Here is an 18,290-nt window from a genome sequence, read left to right on the forward strand (position 1 = left end):
AAGGCTTCTTGCCCTGAACTTCTTGAACTACTTGTCTGTGGTGTAATAATCATGATGAAGATCTGGGACACATTCTTCTATACTGTCCATCCATAAACCACAAAAGAAGTAAATTAAAATCATCAGTACCAGTTGCAGAAGACACAGCCCTGCAGTATATATTGACTACACCCCAACTCTGGCTACTAGCAACAGGCATCTATAATGAACACCGATCAAAATACCCCTCATTTCTCGTGAAAAACAACAACTGAATAGACTACAATGAACTATAATGGACTTTATGCTCGACCATGCCGAAATGTAGTAATTATACACCTGGTAGCAGTCCTTTAATGCATGTCATTAAAGTACACCTACTCATTAAAGTTCAGGTGTTTTCAGCTAATGACAACTCAGCTTACAGGTGTTCAGCCAATAACGAGTCAGCTTTGTACCGTTATAAAACCACAAGTATCGATTATTCTCGGATATGCAATTGAAAGAGAATTAGCGGAAAGTCACGGAGGCTGGAAATCCAATACTATCGCAGAAGGTTATGTTCTGTTACTATAATAATTAGCGTTAATTGTAAATAATATTCAAATAAATTCAATTTGTCATCTTGTTTTTCAATGTCGAATTCAATACTTAAGGTTATACCAAGTTTAACGGGATTACACAAGATCAATGACATTATTGTTCCTTGGAAAAAATCAATACTTTCGCGTCTGCGCACATCTCACAATTCACGACCTAGAACATGATCACTTCCAATCTTGTCAGATACAAATAAAATGTATCTGAATAACTTCAAGTTAGAAATATGGTCGAGCATAAAAAGTCGTATGAAACTCGCCTATAATGGTAATTAAGAAGCTCGTATGAAAATTATGAAACTCGCTTGCGCTCGTTTCATAAACATCCATACTCATTTCTTAATTACTATCATTATAGGCTCGTTGCATAATGTACTATTATGTTGTCAGCAAACAGCTGGATACATTAAGGCCCGATTGTATAAAACTCCCTGACTAAAGATCAACTTTGATCGAAGATCGAAAAGTGAACCGAGTTCAGACACTTCTTCTATTGTATAAAACTTTTCTGCGGTTAAATTTCCTTGGTTCAAATGCAATCTAAGTTCACGTGAAAAGGATTTGGCAATATCGCATAAACAGGTGAAATACGTGTTGCGCGGACCATGTTATACAGGTTTGTTCAGTGTTGCCAATCTAGCGACTTTAACTCTTTTTCAACAACAATTTCTTTTAACTTTTATATTGCTTAAATAGGGATTTAGTGACCTTTTTAGCACCCCATAGTGACAAAATTTAATCTTTCTTTGTTGATAATGAGAAATCTAGCGACTTTACAACTACTTTTTGGCGACTTTCCGTATTACACTCTGTTGGAGACACTGGTTTTTTTGTGCAATGTAAATAATGGCGGACAATAAGAAGAAGGTTAACTGTTCTCCAAGTTGTTATCATGTTATGGCGTTTGATACTGCTAAACATAATAAAGCTTTATAAAACGACAATTTTCCTTTAGTACTACAGTTAATTGAACATTTATGAATGTACCTATCATATCCATTAATAATTAATGGTTGTTATAAACATAATATAATTATAGGTTATGTTATTTGATACTGCTGAACACGATAGAGCCTTATAAAATATAAGAATGTTTGTGTATTAAGGCAAGAAATTGAAAGAAATAGATATAAATGTACCTAACATATCTATTAATATTAATAATAATGGATATTTTATTTGCACAATCTGTCACTCGTATATTTCAAACAGAAAAGAAATAACTGAACTTGGATCATCTAACTTAATCGGAGAAATTTCTTCAGTCAAAGTTGACTTTAGTTTGAGACAAAATAATCTCAGATTAGACTTTATACAACACAAAATTCCAAGTTCAGCTGAAACAAGGATCAATTTAACCTCTGATCTAAGATTAAATGGTTTATACAATCGGCCCTAAGAAGATTGATTGATAAACTACTGTTTTAAATTGTGTCATTAAAATTGGCTATCCCAAAATGCTATCTCCTTATAAGTACTAAGAACATAATTCTTAGTGGTGTGTCAATTTAAGTTGCTTGTACCTAAATTAATGTAAGTATCCTTATGACATCACCTTGTTCGTAAAGTTCGTTAATACATGAGTTGAGTATGAATAATTCATGCCAGTTTGAGTGATAGGGTACTTGTAAGACCTTCTGTGGGTTGTTGTGATAGTACTTGTCCTACATCATAAATTGTGTGATAAGAGTTCATGAAAGTAAACAAGCATAGTTCAGAAAATGGTTCTACTTGTAGTGGGAGTTGGACTCTTCTTGGATTAGCTATATGGTAGTGTAGATTTGAAGTATATATGTGACTGTTTAAAGTGATTTTTGTGTTTGAATGAATGCGTGTGCTCTTTTTCTTCTTTTTTTTTTTAATTCTTGGCCACTTATATGCGATTATATACGTTAGAATTGTTGTCCATACTACTGTAGATATTACTTATATGGCAACATAAAAAAATATCTTTCACGTCTTTCTTTTCATACAAGATTTTGTGGATTTAAAGGCGCGTCTCCACTATTAAACATTTAATAACAACATGTTAAATGTTAAATTGTTTACTGTTAACATCCCAACATGTTGATTGAACATGTTAATGCCAATTTCATTTAACACTTTGTCCACACTGTTAAACATGTTAAACTTGACTTTCTTTGCGTATTCCACCATAAACAGTCTATGATATTTTAATATAGGTAGTGTTTTATTTTCAAACTTTGGACAATGGACTCAGATGATCTGACTTTTGTAATTGCCTCTATTGCTTGTTACAAGGCTTTGAAAAGGAAGAAAATGAGAATGTGGATGCGGCAATATCTTAGTAAAAGACACTATGCAGGATACATTCTAAACGAGCTTAAAGTTGAATACAGTATTGATTTGGATTCAAAAACTTGCTGAGAATGTCAGAACACGATTTTAATACACAATTTAAGAGCACCCATTTCATCTCAATTAAAAAAAATTACAGCACGATTGATTATCATAGGACCTACGACATGATAGATGTTAAAGGAGTGGGTAATATCGTATAATTATTCTCTCTGAAGTTTTACGAACATACATCACAAAATACGACCATTACTGACGTCAACATAGCATTAACGTTTAGCGTATGACGAGAGTGCAAAAACTCTCTATTGTATTCTCGAGATCAATTAAATAATTATTCCAGTTCTCTAAAACAGTCGGCCTTCTTAGTTTTGCCCATGTATTCTTTTGCACACACATCCCTCAAACAAGGCCTTTCCATCAGTGCATTAATTTTTATTCTAATGTATTTTCTTTCGTCCACTCCATTACTTCGAACTTATAGCCAACACCAAGGACCAATGATGGTATAAAAATGATCAAGATACGCGCCAAAAAATCGGAACTTATAGTTGTTGCTATGGAAACTGTACGAACTTTGCCGAACTGTATCGACGCTGCACAAGCAAATGAATTGACTTGAGATGTTTACCATTTCTGCTGGAAAACACTCCAACATGTTAAAAGTGTTAAGTTCAACATACTTAGTTAACTTGTTAAGTCAATTGAGACTTGAAATGTCCATATGCATTTATATTTATCATGATATTGTGAAATGTTTAATAGTGGAGACGCGCCTTAATATGTGGTCAACATATATGTCAACATAAACAGCTTTCTCAGTGCTTTTCTTTTTTATTTAAGTTATACATTTAACATCAGACCATTGGCGTAGTATAGGGACTCCCCCTCCCCCCCACCAGAGGTTTTCCTCAACTGTAATGCAAATTAATATTTAATTTTTTAAGAGAAAAATTTGCTCTGGTGCCGGGGATCGAACCCGGGTCCTTGGTTCTATGTACCAAGCGCTCTGACCACTGAGCTACACCGAATTCAATCCACAGCACCGGATCGAATTCTCCTCCTTCAATGTTTCCCTTATGCAAATGTCAAGCAATCCATTGGTAATTTTTCGGGCTCATCTCACCAAACTATCTTTCACTATCGCCAATTGCACCAATGGTAATTAACCATGAAGTTGATATAGTGTTGTTAAATAACTGGTAAAGAATATCAAAATAATATAAATAATATACAATAAGTACATTTCCGCCTTGTCTTTTTTTCATAAAAATGGGAATGATGATGATGCAAAAAGTGGGTTACATTATAATGTACATTACTAATAGTACATTATGCAACGAGCCTATAATGATAGTAATTAAGAAGCGAGTATGGATGTTTGTTAATTTTCATACGAGCATCTTAATTACCATTATAGGCGAGTTTCATACGACTTTTTATGCTCGACCATATTTCTAACTTGAAATTATTCATTTTATTTGTGTCTAACTGACCTTGAGCAATACCTCGTAAATTGTGAGATGTGCGCAGACGCGAAAGTATTGATTTTTTCCAAGGAACAGATGTCCACATTGACCTTGATAGCCTATAAGAACCTACAGAGTAAACTAAATATTAACTTTGATATAACATTGAAATTAAATTAGACATTGAAAAACGAGATGACAAATTGAATTTATTTGAATATTATTTACAATTAACGCTAATTGTTATAGTAACAGAACATAACCTTCTGCGACAGTATTGGATTTCCAGCCTCCGTGACTTTTCGCTAGTTGTCTTTCGATTGCATATCCGAAAATAATCGATACTTGTGGTTTTATAACGGTACAAAGCTGACTTGTCATTGGCTGAGGTTTTATAACAGTACAAAGCTGACTTGTCATTGGCTGAACACCTGTACTTTAATGAGTAGGTGTACTTTAATGGCATGCATTAAAGGACTGCTACCAGGTGTATAATTACTACATTTCGGCATGGTCGAGCATAAAATAATGTATGTCATTGTTTTGCGTTATTTTTCACCACTGTTGATCGTGTGTGCTTAATGCAAATGGCACATCATCTTCTATATTGTGTTGTTACTTAAAATGTTACAACAAATGTGTTCGTGAAATAATGAAGTATATGTAGTGTAGATGCATAACATGGCAAATTTTATTTTGTGTAAAATGTTACGAATGCTTGTTTCCAGTCTTCAGATCCAAGACTACATTTGCAAGACGGACACGACGAGGCCTCAGGTTCAAGCAGTGAAGTGGATGACGCTACAGAAACTAAAGTTCTTGTTATTAGTTCGAGTGATCCCACCACTGCACATGACGAATCAACTGTAAGTTTAACATTATTAAAATTATGTTACATTGATTTATTATTGACATGTTAGCTTTTGTTTTTATATATGTTTATAAAAATTTCATTTAGTTCCATATTGTTTTTCTGTCTACACATTTGTGTATACTTCCTTCTTTCCTTGTATGTAAATGACTTGACTTCCATTAAGTGGATTTTGACAGTTTGTTGCTGTTAGTTTTATATTAGTACATTATGCAACGAGCCTATAATTGTAGTAATTAAGACGCAAGTATGATTGTTTATGAAACGAGCACAAGCAAGTTTCATAATTTTCATACGAGCATCTTACCATTACAGGCAAGTTTCATACGACTTTTTATGCTCTAGCATATTTCTAACTTGAAAGTATTCAAAATTACGGTTATGTGCGAACTGACCTGAATTGTGAGATGTGTGCAGACGCGAAAGTATTGATTTTTTCCGAGGCCGAATTTCATTGACCTTGGCACAGAATAAGATGAACATTACTCTGATATAACGTGAAAATTGATTTAGAATTGAAAAACGAGATGACAAATTGAATTTATTTGAATATTATTTACAATTAACCCTAATTATTATAGTAACAGAACATAACCTTCTGCGACAGTATTGGATTTCCAGCCTCTGTGACTTTTTGCTAATTCTCTTTCGATTGCATATCCGAGAATAATCGATACTTGCGGTTTTATAACGGTACAAACCTGACTTGTCATTGGCTGAACACCTGTAAGCTGAGTTGTCATTGGCTGAACACCTGTACTTTAATGAGATGTACTTTAATGACATGCATTAAAGGACTGCTACCAGGTGTATAATTGCTACATTTCGGCATGGTTGCGCATAAACATTTTTTCAATAAAATAAAATGTTCATACAATTTTCCTAATGATACGGTCACACATTGCTACTCCAGTACAAAAAACTGCACAACTCTCGTACTGCAACGTGTGAACAGTGATGCAACCTGAAAAGTAGCAGCTGCCAAACCTGCTACCCGCTACTTTTTCATGCTGCACGCAGCTTAAAAGTAGCGACATGTGAACAGGGTTCTCAGGGTTGCAACCACAGCATTTTTGATATCAGTTTTGTTGAAACTTTTGTAGCAGTTGCGACCAGTGTTGCCACCCAAATGTGCCAATGATACTTTTATTGTTTGATAAGCCACCGGCATGGCTCAGTCAGTTAAGGCGCTTGCCTGCCGGTCTGAAGTTGCGCTCGGGCGTGGGTTCGATCCCTGCTTGGGCTGATTACCTGGTTGTGTTTTTTCCAAGGTTTTCCCCAACCTTAAGGTGAATGCCAGGTAATCTATGGCGAATCCTCGGCCTCATCTCGCCAAATACCATCTCATTATCACCAATCTTATCGACGCTATATAACCTAATAGTTGATACAGCGTCATTAAATAACCAACTTAATTCATTCATTGTTTGGATATATTTTAATGCAAGATGTGATGAAAATAAATGATTTGTAACAGTTACTAAATGTACAACACAGTTAGATTATATATGCTAACGATATAATTAATTTTTTAATTTTCCGTAGTTTAGTTTCAAACATTGCTGCCGAATATATAGAAATATATCTTGAACAGAGCTATAGACAAGCAATAGCATATATTTTTAACAATTGTTTTGCATGTTTCAACTCTGACCCATTCAAACGATATCCTTATAACTAGTGAGCATGGAATGTTAGTTCTTATAGTTAAATGAATTCTCCAGTGCTGGTAGTGGACAGCATTTTCTGAACACCCTGCATAAGTACTACAATTGAAATTTTATGTTTTTGACGAATATGTTCTTGAAACTATTTATTTACATATGTTCACATTATTACATTAAGTTCGAGATGTTTCTCATAATAACAGTTCATAAACTTTGAGTACACAGTGGAAGAATTCTTATAATATATTTTATGCTCGACCACGCCGAAATGTAGTAATTATACACCTGGTAGCAGTCCTTTAATGCATGTCATTAAAGTACACATATTCATTAAAGTTCAGGTTTTCGATTATTCTCGGATATGCAATCGAAAGACGAGGGAAACATCACGGAGGCTGGAAATCCAATACTGTCGCAGAAGGTTATGTTCTGTTACTATAATAATTAGCGTTAATTGTAAATAATATTCAAATAAATTCAATATGTCATCTCGTTTTTCAATTCTAAATCAATTTCCAGGTTATATCAAAATTAGTTCATGTTATTCTCTAAATTATACCAAGGTCAATGACATTATTGTTCCTCGGAAAACAATACTTTCGCGTCTGCGCACATCTCACAATTTACGAGCTTGCACAAGGTCACTTCTGCTTTTCAGTGAGATGCGAATAAAATGAATACTTCTGAATAATTTCAAGTTAGAAATATGGTCGAGCATAAAAAGTCGTATAAAACTTGCCTATAATGGTAATTAAGACGCTCGTATGAAAATTATGAAGCTTGCGCTCGTTTCATGAACAAACATACTCGCGTCTTAATTACTATCATTATAGGCTCGTTGCATAATGTACTATTAATATAATACAGTGAAACCTGTTCAAATCGGAACCTGAATAATCCGGAATCCTGTCTATTTCGGAACAATTTATTGGTCCCGGCGAAATTTGTGTGTATTATGTGTAATTTTTCCTGAATAAAACGGAAACTGTCCAACGCGGAAACGGAAACTGCCTGCTACTGTTCAAAACGGAAACAATATTTTGGACACACACTATATTTTATAACTATATTTCGAAACAGCGTGTAATTTCAAGGAATATACGAAATATGTAGGTCACTAAGATAAAAACAAGTTTTCTTTGCAAAATTCTAGAGGGTATGAGGGTGTGTTGGCCTGTCGGTCACAAATTTTATTACCCTGTTGACTAGGCAGACGAGTCCCTTCAAAGATTTTCAATGCTTCACACCCGTATACTGTTGTAGATAAATAGAGCGCAAGTGTAGTGATTTCCAGGTAAAAAAAAAAAAGTTGCATAAAATGTAGCATTAACATTAAGTGATGAAGTAAAAGTTATCGAGATAAAGGAAAATTAGAAACAAAGTCTATGTGAAATAATATTGAAGTACAGTTGTGGAAAACTCAGGTGTGACACTTTAAAAAATAAAGATCATAATGAGTGAGTGGCGTGCGGCCGATATTGGTGACACAAAAGGAACCAGAAAGCAGCTGTTTATGTGGAAATAAATGAACTATTGTGGAAGTGGGTTTTTCGTGACCTTTCAAAGAACAAGCCAATTTCTGGATCTATTCTGCAAAGCAAGCTATTGAACTGGGAAAGAAATTAAATAAACCAGAATTCAAGGCTTCTAATAGATGGCTCCTAGAACAATTAATTAATAATGTGCAGTGATATGCAGTACAGTATTAGAGTATAGTGTTAGATATTAAATAGCATGAGAGTAGTAAACTTTAGTAATGTTTAATGACTAATGAGTGAGTTACGATAATATTTACACAGAAAATGAGATTTTAATCAAGATGATTCACCAACGTAATAAGCGACAGAAAGCGGATTTAATGTGATGAGTGTTAAATGGAATATTTTGTCCTTCTTGCAGTTTGCGGCATGCCATTTTGTTTTTCATGTATATGAATGACAAAATATTCCATTTTAATGTCATACCTGAATAATACGGAAACCTGTCCAGAACGGAAAAAGAATTAGGACCATGTCACTTCCGTCTTGAACAGGTTTCACTGTATTATGGAATAACATTATATTCGTTCATTATGGACAACACACAATATAGCCACTGGCATAGCTCAGTCAGCTAAGGTGCTTGCCTGCCGATCCGGAGTTGCGCTCAGGTGCTGGTTCGATTCCCGCTTGGGCTGATTACCTGGTTTCTAAGGCTTTCCCCAATCATAAGGCGAATGTCAGGTAATCTATGGCGAATTCTCGGCCTCATCTCGCCAAATACCATCTCGCTATCACCAATCCCATTGACGCTAAATAACCAACTAAAAAAACACACAATGTGTTACTATGGCAACTATTATAATTGAATTTGACTTCAGTAAAAGACTGACACATAGAATTACATTATTAAAGTACATTGTCTGAATCCTAGCAACGTGAGCTGTACAGCTCACAAAGAAAGCAAATAACTTCATATTATGTTGGTTTGATTTTTTTGTTATATATTTGGTAAAAATTGTTACACATTGTATTGTAAGGAAGCAAAATGTCAGAGAATGGACAAAAGGAATAGGAATTTAAAAGACATGTTGGTTCAGAAAAGTGTGAATGCAATTAATAATTATATATAATAAATTTTCAGTCAAATACACTTTTCAGTTTGTGAGGTCAGATAATCTCTTACATCACAATATTTATTACAAAGTCACTAATATTTTCGACTTTAAAAAGTCATCATCAGGTGCATGAGATGCAAACAACATCACATCACATTTGCATCACAGCTTTTTCCATCCCTTTTAAATTTATACATTATATATAACATTTTAACATAGTTAATATCAAACTGTACAAATTTAATTTTAATGATATGACCTAATGAGAATATTTAGCCTTAATTGTATAAGGTTAATATCATGCTGTGCCTTTCCTTGTTTTATACACATACGAGAACCTAGCATCAGTGTTCAGCTTTACCATGTACAGTTTACCTCAAGAGGCACGAAACTTATATACTTGTAAATGCCAGCACGTGCATTACTTACTATATCATTAATTGTTAGATCAACTATCACCTAATTTAAAATTGTTTGCATCTCATGCACCTGATGATGACTTTTTAAAGTCGAAAATATTAGTGACTTTGTAATAAATATTGTGATGTAACAGATTATCTGACCTCACAAACTGAAAAGTATATTTGACTGAAAATTTATTATATATAATTATTAAAAGGAATAGGACTTTCAGTTTAATATAAAACTCTTTTTCAATTCATAAGGGACAACTAAGTCCTGCAAAATCCTGAAATATTTTCAGGTTTGAAATTGAAGATTTTGTGTTCATCCTGATCAAGTTTACTGAGTTTGAGTTTGCATGAGTAACCAGCACTGATTTGATCAATATGACAATGATGGGGTCACGAGTATCACTGGTAGGTGAACAGTAGTTAATGTAAAATATTGGATGGCAAGTTGTCAGAGAACTTTGACTTGTGCTGTGTCAAGTATGGAAGCTTTTCTTCAGACACCCGAAAGTCTGTTCATACTTGATATTTACAAGAATTAAATTTCTTTGAGCAACATTGTTGTAAAACCTTTTATGTCTTTATTTAACAAGCTCTTTCTCGGCAGGCATTAATTGAAGTGTGAAATAGTTGCGTAATTTCATTTATTGAATTCAATTTATTGTCTTTCAGTTATTGCAATATTTATAATTATATATCTTTTTACTTTCCTGTTGTGTGACATATAAAGAGAAAGTAGCCTATTATGATAGTGTTGAAATTATATATCGTGATTTTCACGGAAATAAACTTTTTAGCATCCCTATTGACGAAAAAATTATTTGGCCATGCTTTCTGTCTGTTTACAGCGATATTTCATAAACTATTGGTTGGGTTTTATCCATACTCTGAGAATAAATTTATCTGGGAATGTTGCCAAACTTTCAGAACGGCCCCGAGGTTCACTCAGCCTCCTATAAAACTGAGTACCAGGTCTTTCCCGGGGGTAAAAGGCGGTCAGAGCGTGGTGCCAACCACACCACCTCTTTCTAGTGCCAAGGTCATGGTAAGCATGGGGCTCTATCTCCATGCCCCCCAAATGCGGTCATGGCATGTTACAGGGATACCTTTACCTTTTTATAATATACATGAAATATAATTACTTTTAGTAAAAATATAAAGTAAAACAACAGATCTTATTTGAAATTACACACACACACACACACACACACACACACACACACACAATAGTGATCCAGTCCAAATTAAAACATTACCTTTTGTGATTTTCTGTATTGCATAGAATAAACTGCCATAAAAAATAACTTACTAGGAGAAATTACTTATCATAATACAGAATTATCTTTTTGTTGCGGTTTTAATTCAGGATTTTACCCTCTTGTATCAGATGACTGCACATGTAGATCCTTTCTTAAAGGATTATCAGTCACTAATTTTATTGTAAACTGCTTGGGATGAATGAATTTAATTAGAAGAAAAGTCTTACAAAGTTGAGTATTGGAATTGCTGAATCTGAAAAGAAAGAAATATGCTTAAGAGCTACATTCACACATTGGGATGTTCCTGGGACATGTATTTGGCACATATTTCACATAAATGTGCCCAAAAGATTTATGCCTGGCAGATGTTTACACTCAGAGCACAAATCAGAGGATGGACACTGATACTATGGCTTCACATGCTGAACTTTGTTTTTATTTTTGAGCACAAGTATAATTAATAAAGGCATGAATAGAGAATGCTCAGTTTAAAAATAAATTTAGTCTAGGTGCTTATAATTACATTATGAATGATTTAAAACTCCAGGAAATTTGTGGATTTAAATATCTGACGCGAATTTGAGCCATTGCTAAATGTGACAGCACCACGGATCTTTAAGGAAGCACAGCAGTTCAAAACCATATCATTTTGACGTATAAATTTCGTCCCTTGGTGGGCTAATTTCTGTATGTTTAGCTTTATTAAATTACCACAAAAACTGGGATTTCAGTTTGTGAATTTTACTTTCCATTTCTTTCCATTGACATTGAATAATGTCTCCAGCTCTGTAAAACTTGTCATGTTTTAGTTATCTGTTGCAAATAGAATTTCATCAACATCTCTTAGTATGAAATTCTTCAATGAGTTTTTATTGTATTGGTTTTTGATTACTCCATTTCTTGTGCAATTGGAAATGCGGTAAACAATGGCAATAAACAAAAGAATCACTAGGCAAGAAAATCGCACATACATACTCAGAACTTAGATACATATGCCTTGTATATTGCTTTCTAAGCATGTAGCATGTGACACAAAAGTCACTTACCAAATGGGAAAAACATTTTCATTTTTAAATGACAAAAATAGGATTAAAACTATTAGAAAAATTGTTATATCTACATGTCAAAGGAAGAATGCTCAAGTAGATGTAAAATTTTATAAATCGAAGATTTTTACAACCAAATTTGGAAACAATTTTTCAAAATATAAATTATCAAAAAGGGATTCCCTTAAGGTTCACTGTTAATTACGATACTATTTCATATTATGATTAATGACCATCCTTCTAAATTGTTACAAATACCAGGAATTCATTTTTTGCGTTCACTAAAAAATTAATAGTTGATTATAATTGGCAGTGTGAAATGAACATATTCATTTTGCAATAATAGTTAACTCAAAGACATTTATTTTCGATATATTATGTTTTTCCAATAGAAAAAGTACGCTTAATGGCAAATTGAAAAACAACAGAAAATGAGATAGGCAATAGCATAAAATTGTTGAAAAGTAGAAAATCGCCAGTGCACAACCTAATTATGAATGAATTATTGAAATATGGTGGCACAGAACTTGCACAATAATTAACAAAATTGTACGAAAATATTCTCACATTCCCAAATATGTACAGAAATGGTATTTTGATAACCATTATTAAGAAAGATGTTAAAAAATCTGAAAACTACATGAAGATTTCACTCCTCACAGAAACATTGAATTATTAACAAAAATTAATACAGGAAAAGTAAAGATAGATCCTGTACAGATGTGAGGTTTGTAATTTGTATTGGTAACCAAGCCAAGAAAAAATTCACTGCTAAATCCAGAAGTAATTGAATGACTGTTTTTGTGTTTAATTTATCTAACATTATATATATTTTGTGTATTTCAGAATAAAACAAATTCACCGACACTTTCAAGCAATGGACGACAGCGATCTATTGCAAATTCTCAAGGATCCTTGGTACCAATGTCCTCATCAGAGACAAAGAAAACACGTCGCACTCGTGTCCCTGATAAACCAAACTATCCCCTCAACTTGTGGAGCATCATGAAGAACTGCATTGGTAAAGAACTGTCAAAGATCCCAATGCCTGTAAGTTGAAATTTCACTAAAAACACGAATAATGTAATGACTTGATGACTATTAATCTATTATTCTTTCAAGTGTTCTGTCTAAGGGCAGGTCTTTCACTGCAAACCAAACATTCTCCAAACTTTCCTATTTTCCATCTTCCTCCTAGTCTCCACATATGATTTATTTATTTATTTATTTATTTATTTATTTATTTATTTATTTATTTATTTATTTATTTATTTATTTATTTATTCATTTATTTATTTATTTATACTGTTCTGCCAAATGGCAAGTCTTTCACTGCAAATCCAGCATTCTCCAATCTTTCCTATTTTCTGCCTTCCTCTTATGTAGTCTCTTCATATTATCCATATCTCTTAATGTCATATATCATCTGATATCTTCTTCTGCCTCGAACTATTCTCCCATTCACCATGCCTTCCTGTGTATCCTTCAGTAGGCAGTTTCTTCTCATCCAGTGACCCAACCAATTCCTTTTTCTCTTCCTGATCAGTTTCAGAATCATTCTTTCTCCACCCACTCTTTCCAACACAGCTTCATTTCTTATTCTGTCCATTCACTTTACACATTCCATTCTTCTCCATATCCACATTTCAAATGCTTCTAATCGCTTCTCTTCACTTCGTCGTAATGTTCATGTTTCTGACTTGTATAATGCCACACTCCACACGAAGCACTTCACTAGTCTCTTCCTTAGTTCTTTTCCCAGAGGTCCACAGAAGATGCTTTATATATGAAGAGTCCACTGCAAGAATGATGGATGTCACTTTCTTGTGGAAAATGAACCAAGACTGTCAATGCATAGCTTAAGACACATAGAATGTACATAGAGAGTTATATGGCATTAACACTGATAGTCATTGTCCAATAATGGTCGGAAAATCACAGTTAAGCTTTGAGCGCTAAGCATTTCAAACTTTCAATTGCTTCTCCTGCAAAATGCATTCCAAATGACATCCATCATTCTTGCAGTGGACTCTTCACACATATATATATATATATATATATATATATATATATATAAATAACTAAAAGCTTCCTTTGCTATTGTTATCCTCCTTTTGACTTCCTGGCAGCAGTTCATGTTACTGCTTATACAGAGCCATTATTATCAAGGGTCTCAAAAAACAGCGGCCGGCTGCCCACACCCTGCGTGGTTTCCACTAAGAGTGTAATCGTTTCTCCGTCGCTTCACCAATATATAACAGTATTAACAATAAATGTTCAATAATTTGGACTTACCATGCTTACAGTTGTTGCTGAAAATGGGCCTCATTTGCCACTACAGACAACTGACATCATCTGATGAACAAATGAACAACACTCTGAAGTGCCACATTATTGATAGCTTCGTTTTCTTCTTATAGACAGTCTTTTAGTTCATCTATAGAATGAGGATTTTTCCTATAAATCCTGTTCTTAGATCTGGGCTTCGTGGAGCCCAGTTTCAATAATTTTGTTGCATTTTTTTGCAGAGGACTCAGATAGTCCAGTTTCCTGTGCTAAACACTTTATTGTATGGGGTATGTTCTAATCTTTCACCAATCTCATCTAATTTTTCTTCTGCAAGAACACTACGTTTTCTGCTTGATTTTCGATTATTTACTGAGCCTCTTTCTTTAAATCTTTTAGCGAGTCGTTTAATTGTTTTGGCAGAAGACACAGATCTGTTTGGAAACTTCATTCGAAATTTTCGATCTTATTTTCGCACACGACCTTCTGCCTTTTATGTACATATCCATACATTCACACAATGAGAATTCGTTACTAGGCATTACCTAAATACACAATAATCACTAAACTTTATACACTAACATTGTTACACTTGAACAGTTGAGAGTTTCATAACATGACTTCTGAATGCCAGATGGCTACTGGAGGTCGATTGCGTGGGAGAAACGGTTAGCGGTGTGTGGCTTATTCGAGGGTGTGGGGTATTCGATAAAATACGGTATATTGAGATGACCTTTTATTAAACATTCACCCAATCCCTTCATTATAATGTAGTTGGGGTTCTATTGTGTACGTTTGACTCTAACTATTGATAATGCAGTGAAACTAGTGATAGTAATATTGTCACATTTTGTTTATATTCGAAATAATAAAAAAGAAATTCAATAATAAACTTTCAGTGTCCACGGAGAAAGATTTGACTTCTAATGTTTCTAGTAAAGCACGTGGAACATACAGGAACAGAACATGATGTTGTAAATAGTAGCATTTCCTCTTCCCCCTGCTGAAAACCAGGAAGCTAAGTGTGGAAAGAAAAGGGATATACCTAAGTGGTAACATCATGTCCACTTCGTGTGTGGTGCTGGAAACATGAGATATTCAGTCCCCATTGGCTGAGGAATCCAGGGAGCAGATAAAAGGGAGTTAAAAAATATACATTACAGAGCTGTCACAAGTTGCTTCTATGTTGTTGTTTATTGTTAGTACATTGTTGTAATTTATTGTTAGCAAAATAACATGTACAAAAATACGGTCTTAATTCTTTCCTGAAGGAGTAAAAACTCATGCTCAGGGAGTTATTTAAACACATACTTAACACAAATAAAGATAATTGAAGCGTCGGCTGGAACAACGTCAGTTACAAAATTTTCATTCGGCGTGTTTCCGTGTGTATGTCATGTTACTTTGCTATACTCCTTGGCTTGCAACTGCCCATTGCAGTGAAATTTGTTCACCCAAAAGTTTGCTATCCTGGAACAACGTTGTATGTGTATACATTTTTTCAGCTCCTGTAAATTTTACCATATGTAACTTATAACATTGTTCCAACCGACGCTTCAATTATTTGACACAAAGTGGGTCAAGGAAAAGAGATAATAGGAATCAATTAACTTTAAAAAATGCAATTTCAGTTTGAACAATTCAACTCATACAAATACGTATATTTATTAAACCAATATATATTCTTTAAAAGTTAAATTCGTAATGCTATTTTTTAAATTTCTGAAACTAAAATTTTCCAAATTTTGGTATTTTTCAATTATTTTATTATATAACCTTGGACCAAAGTAGGTATCATGGCTAAGAGCTATGCTTGTGAAACACTTTGATTCCTCTAGTCGTATAAAATCGGATCTTTTAGTTCCATATTTACGATGATACAATTTGTATTTATTGCGATTTTTATGTATGAAGTTTAATAAGGCACTATAATAAATTTGCTTAATTTTCAAAACATTAAAATCAGTGAACGAAAGCTCGGATGAGTAATCAAAATGGTTTATTAAGACATATTTTAATTATTCTTTGTTGAATAAGTATTAGTGGAGTGAGAATAGAATTACAAGCCTTTCCCCACCCTAAAATTCCATGTGAGCTTTAAGTCTTGTAACAGTAGACAAATCAATAACATAATATGTTTTAACTGTTGTTAAATCAATTGTCTTCTTCTTCTTCTTCTTCAGGTCAACTTCTCAGAGCCCTTGTCTATGTTACAACGTCTGATAGAAGACTATGAATACGCAGACATTCTGGATAAGGCAGCTCATTGCACAGACTCCTGTGAACAGATGGCATATGTTGCTGCTTTTACTGTGTCAAGCTACGCCACTACGAGTAACCGCACAGGCAAACCATTTAATCCCTTATTAGGAGAGACCTATGAATGTGATCGAACAGATGATCTTGGATGGAGAGCCATATCTGAACAGGTTAGACTACCGCCTTCTGAATTCCCGTCAACTCTAGCACATTATAATTACAGTAGCGTGCAAATTAATCCGAACAACGTAATTACTTATGCAAAAACATTCAAACGGGATAAAAAAAGGATCTAAGACATACCTCAGTAATCTATGTAGCCTCCCTTGTTCCTAATAACAGCTCTGAGACGATTTGGCATGGATTCCACTAATTTCCCATAAATATTCTTCATTTCTTCATCGCGAAACCATACACCAATGAGGGCAGAAATCATCTTCTCCTTTGTAGAACAATCCATTTTTTGCATTCTTCTTTTGCAAATTGACCACAAGTTCTCAATGGGGTTGATGTCGGGTGAGTTGCCTGGCCAGGGGAGTACCTGAATATTCTTCTGGTTGAAGAATTCTGTAGTTTTTTGAGACGTATGGCATGGTGCCAGGTCTTGTTGGAACACACCTCTGCCATCCGGAAATGATTTTTGCAGCTGGGGTACGATTCTGGTTTCCAATAAGTGAATATATTTGTCAGAATTCATCATTCCCTTGATAGGTATTAATGCTCCAGGCCCTTCATGTGTAAAACAACCCCAAAATATTACTTTAGGGGGGTATTTGGGTGCTTGTTGGAGATGAGCTGCTGTTACTTTTTCGGATCCTTTCCATACGTAAGAAACACGGTGGCCGTGGACCTCGAAATGAGACTCATCGGAAAAAAGTACATTCTTCCAGTCATTCACTGTCCAGTGTTGATGTAATTTTGCCCACATTAAGCATTTTTTGCACATAACAGGGATTAGCAGTTGCTTCTTAATAGGCTTACGAGCCCTTCGTTCAGCTTCCAAAAGCCTACGCCGCACTGTTGTGACGTGAATATTCGCCCCAGTGGTAGCATTAACTCGCGGGTTAAGTCGACAGCATTTAGTCTAGGATTTAATTTACTTTTCCTGACAATTAAACGATCATCTGCAGGTGAAGTCTTCCTTTTCCGGCCACAGTTTCCTTTTTTCTGGGGTGTGATGGATCCAGTCTCCCTGTATCGTTTTATGATCAAATTAACAGTAGCCAAACCGATGTGACATTCTGCAGCAATTTGCCTCTGTGTCATAGAAGAATGCTCTGCTAATGTTATAATTTTAGACCGTTTTCGTGGAGTTGTGTCCATTTGTGAAGATGACAGAATGTACACAGGATTGCAGTATTAAGTCTTCAACACAACTGAAATGCTTATAAGTACAAAATGACAGGCAAAATGTCACATATTATAAAAAAAATAATGACAGACCTTCAACAATGGAATTACACGTACTACAGATGTCAATTAAAGCGGTATGAGCAGCTGTGAGGCCAACAATGACAGAATATTTTAAAA

The 18,290-nt window shown here is 34.4% G+C and overlaps 1 protein-coding gene across 6 annotated transcripts in view; it reads left to right on the forward strand.

The window, feature by feature from the left end:
- Osbp (oxysterol binding protein) overlaps positions 1-18,290 on the forward strand; it is an 83,365-nt gene that overhangs the window by 45,490 nt on the left and 19,585 nt on the right. For all 6 annotated transcript variants that reach the window (XR_011332484.1, XM_069828001.1, XM_069828002.1 and 3 more), the window contains 3 exons: positions 5,095-5,232; positions 13,062-13,265; positions 16,685-16,930. Coding sequence is in view for 5 of the 6 variants with exons in the window: in XM_069828001.1 (XP_069684102.1) it covers positions 5,095-5,232; positions 13,062-13,265; positions 16,685-16,930 (588 nt within the window). In the remaining variant the exon portion in view is untranslated. The remainder of the gene's footprint in view (positions 1-5,094; positions 5,233-13,061; positions 13,266-16,684; positions 16,931-18,290) is intronic.

Source organism: Periplaneta americana, chromosome 6, assembly GCF_040183065.1.
Source record: "Periplaneta americana isolate PAMFEO1 chromosome 6, P.americana_PAMFEO1_priV1, whole genome shotgun sequence".
Taxonomy (NCBI): domain Eukaryota; kingdom Metazoa; phylum Arthropoda; class Insecta; order Blattodea; family Blattidae; genus Periplaneta; species Periplaneta americana.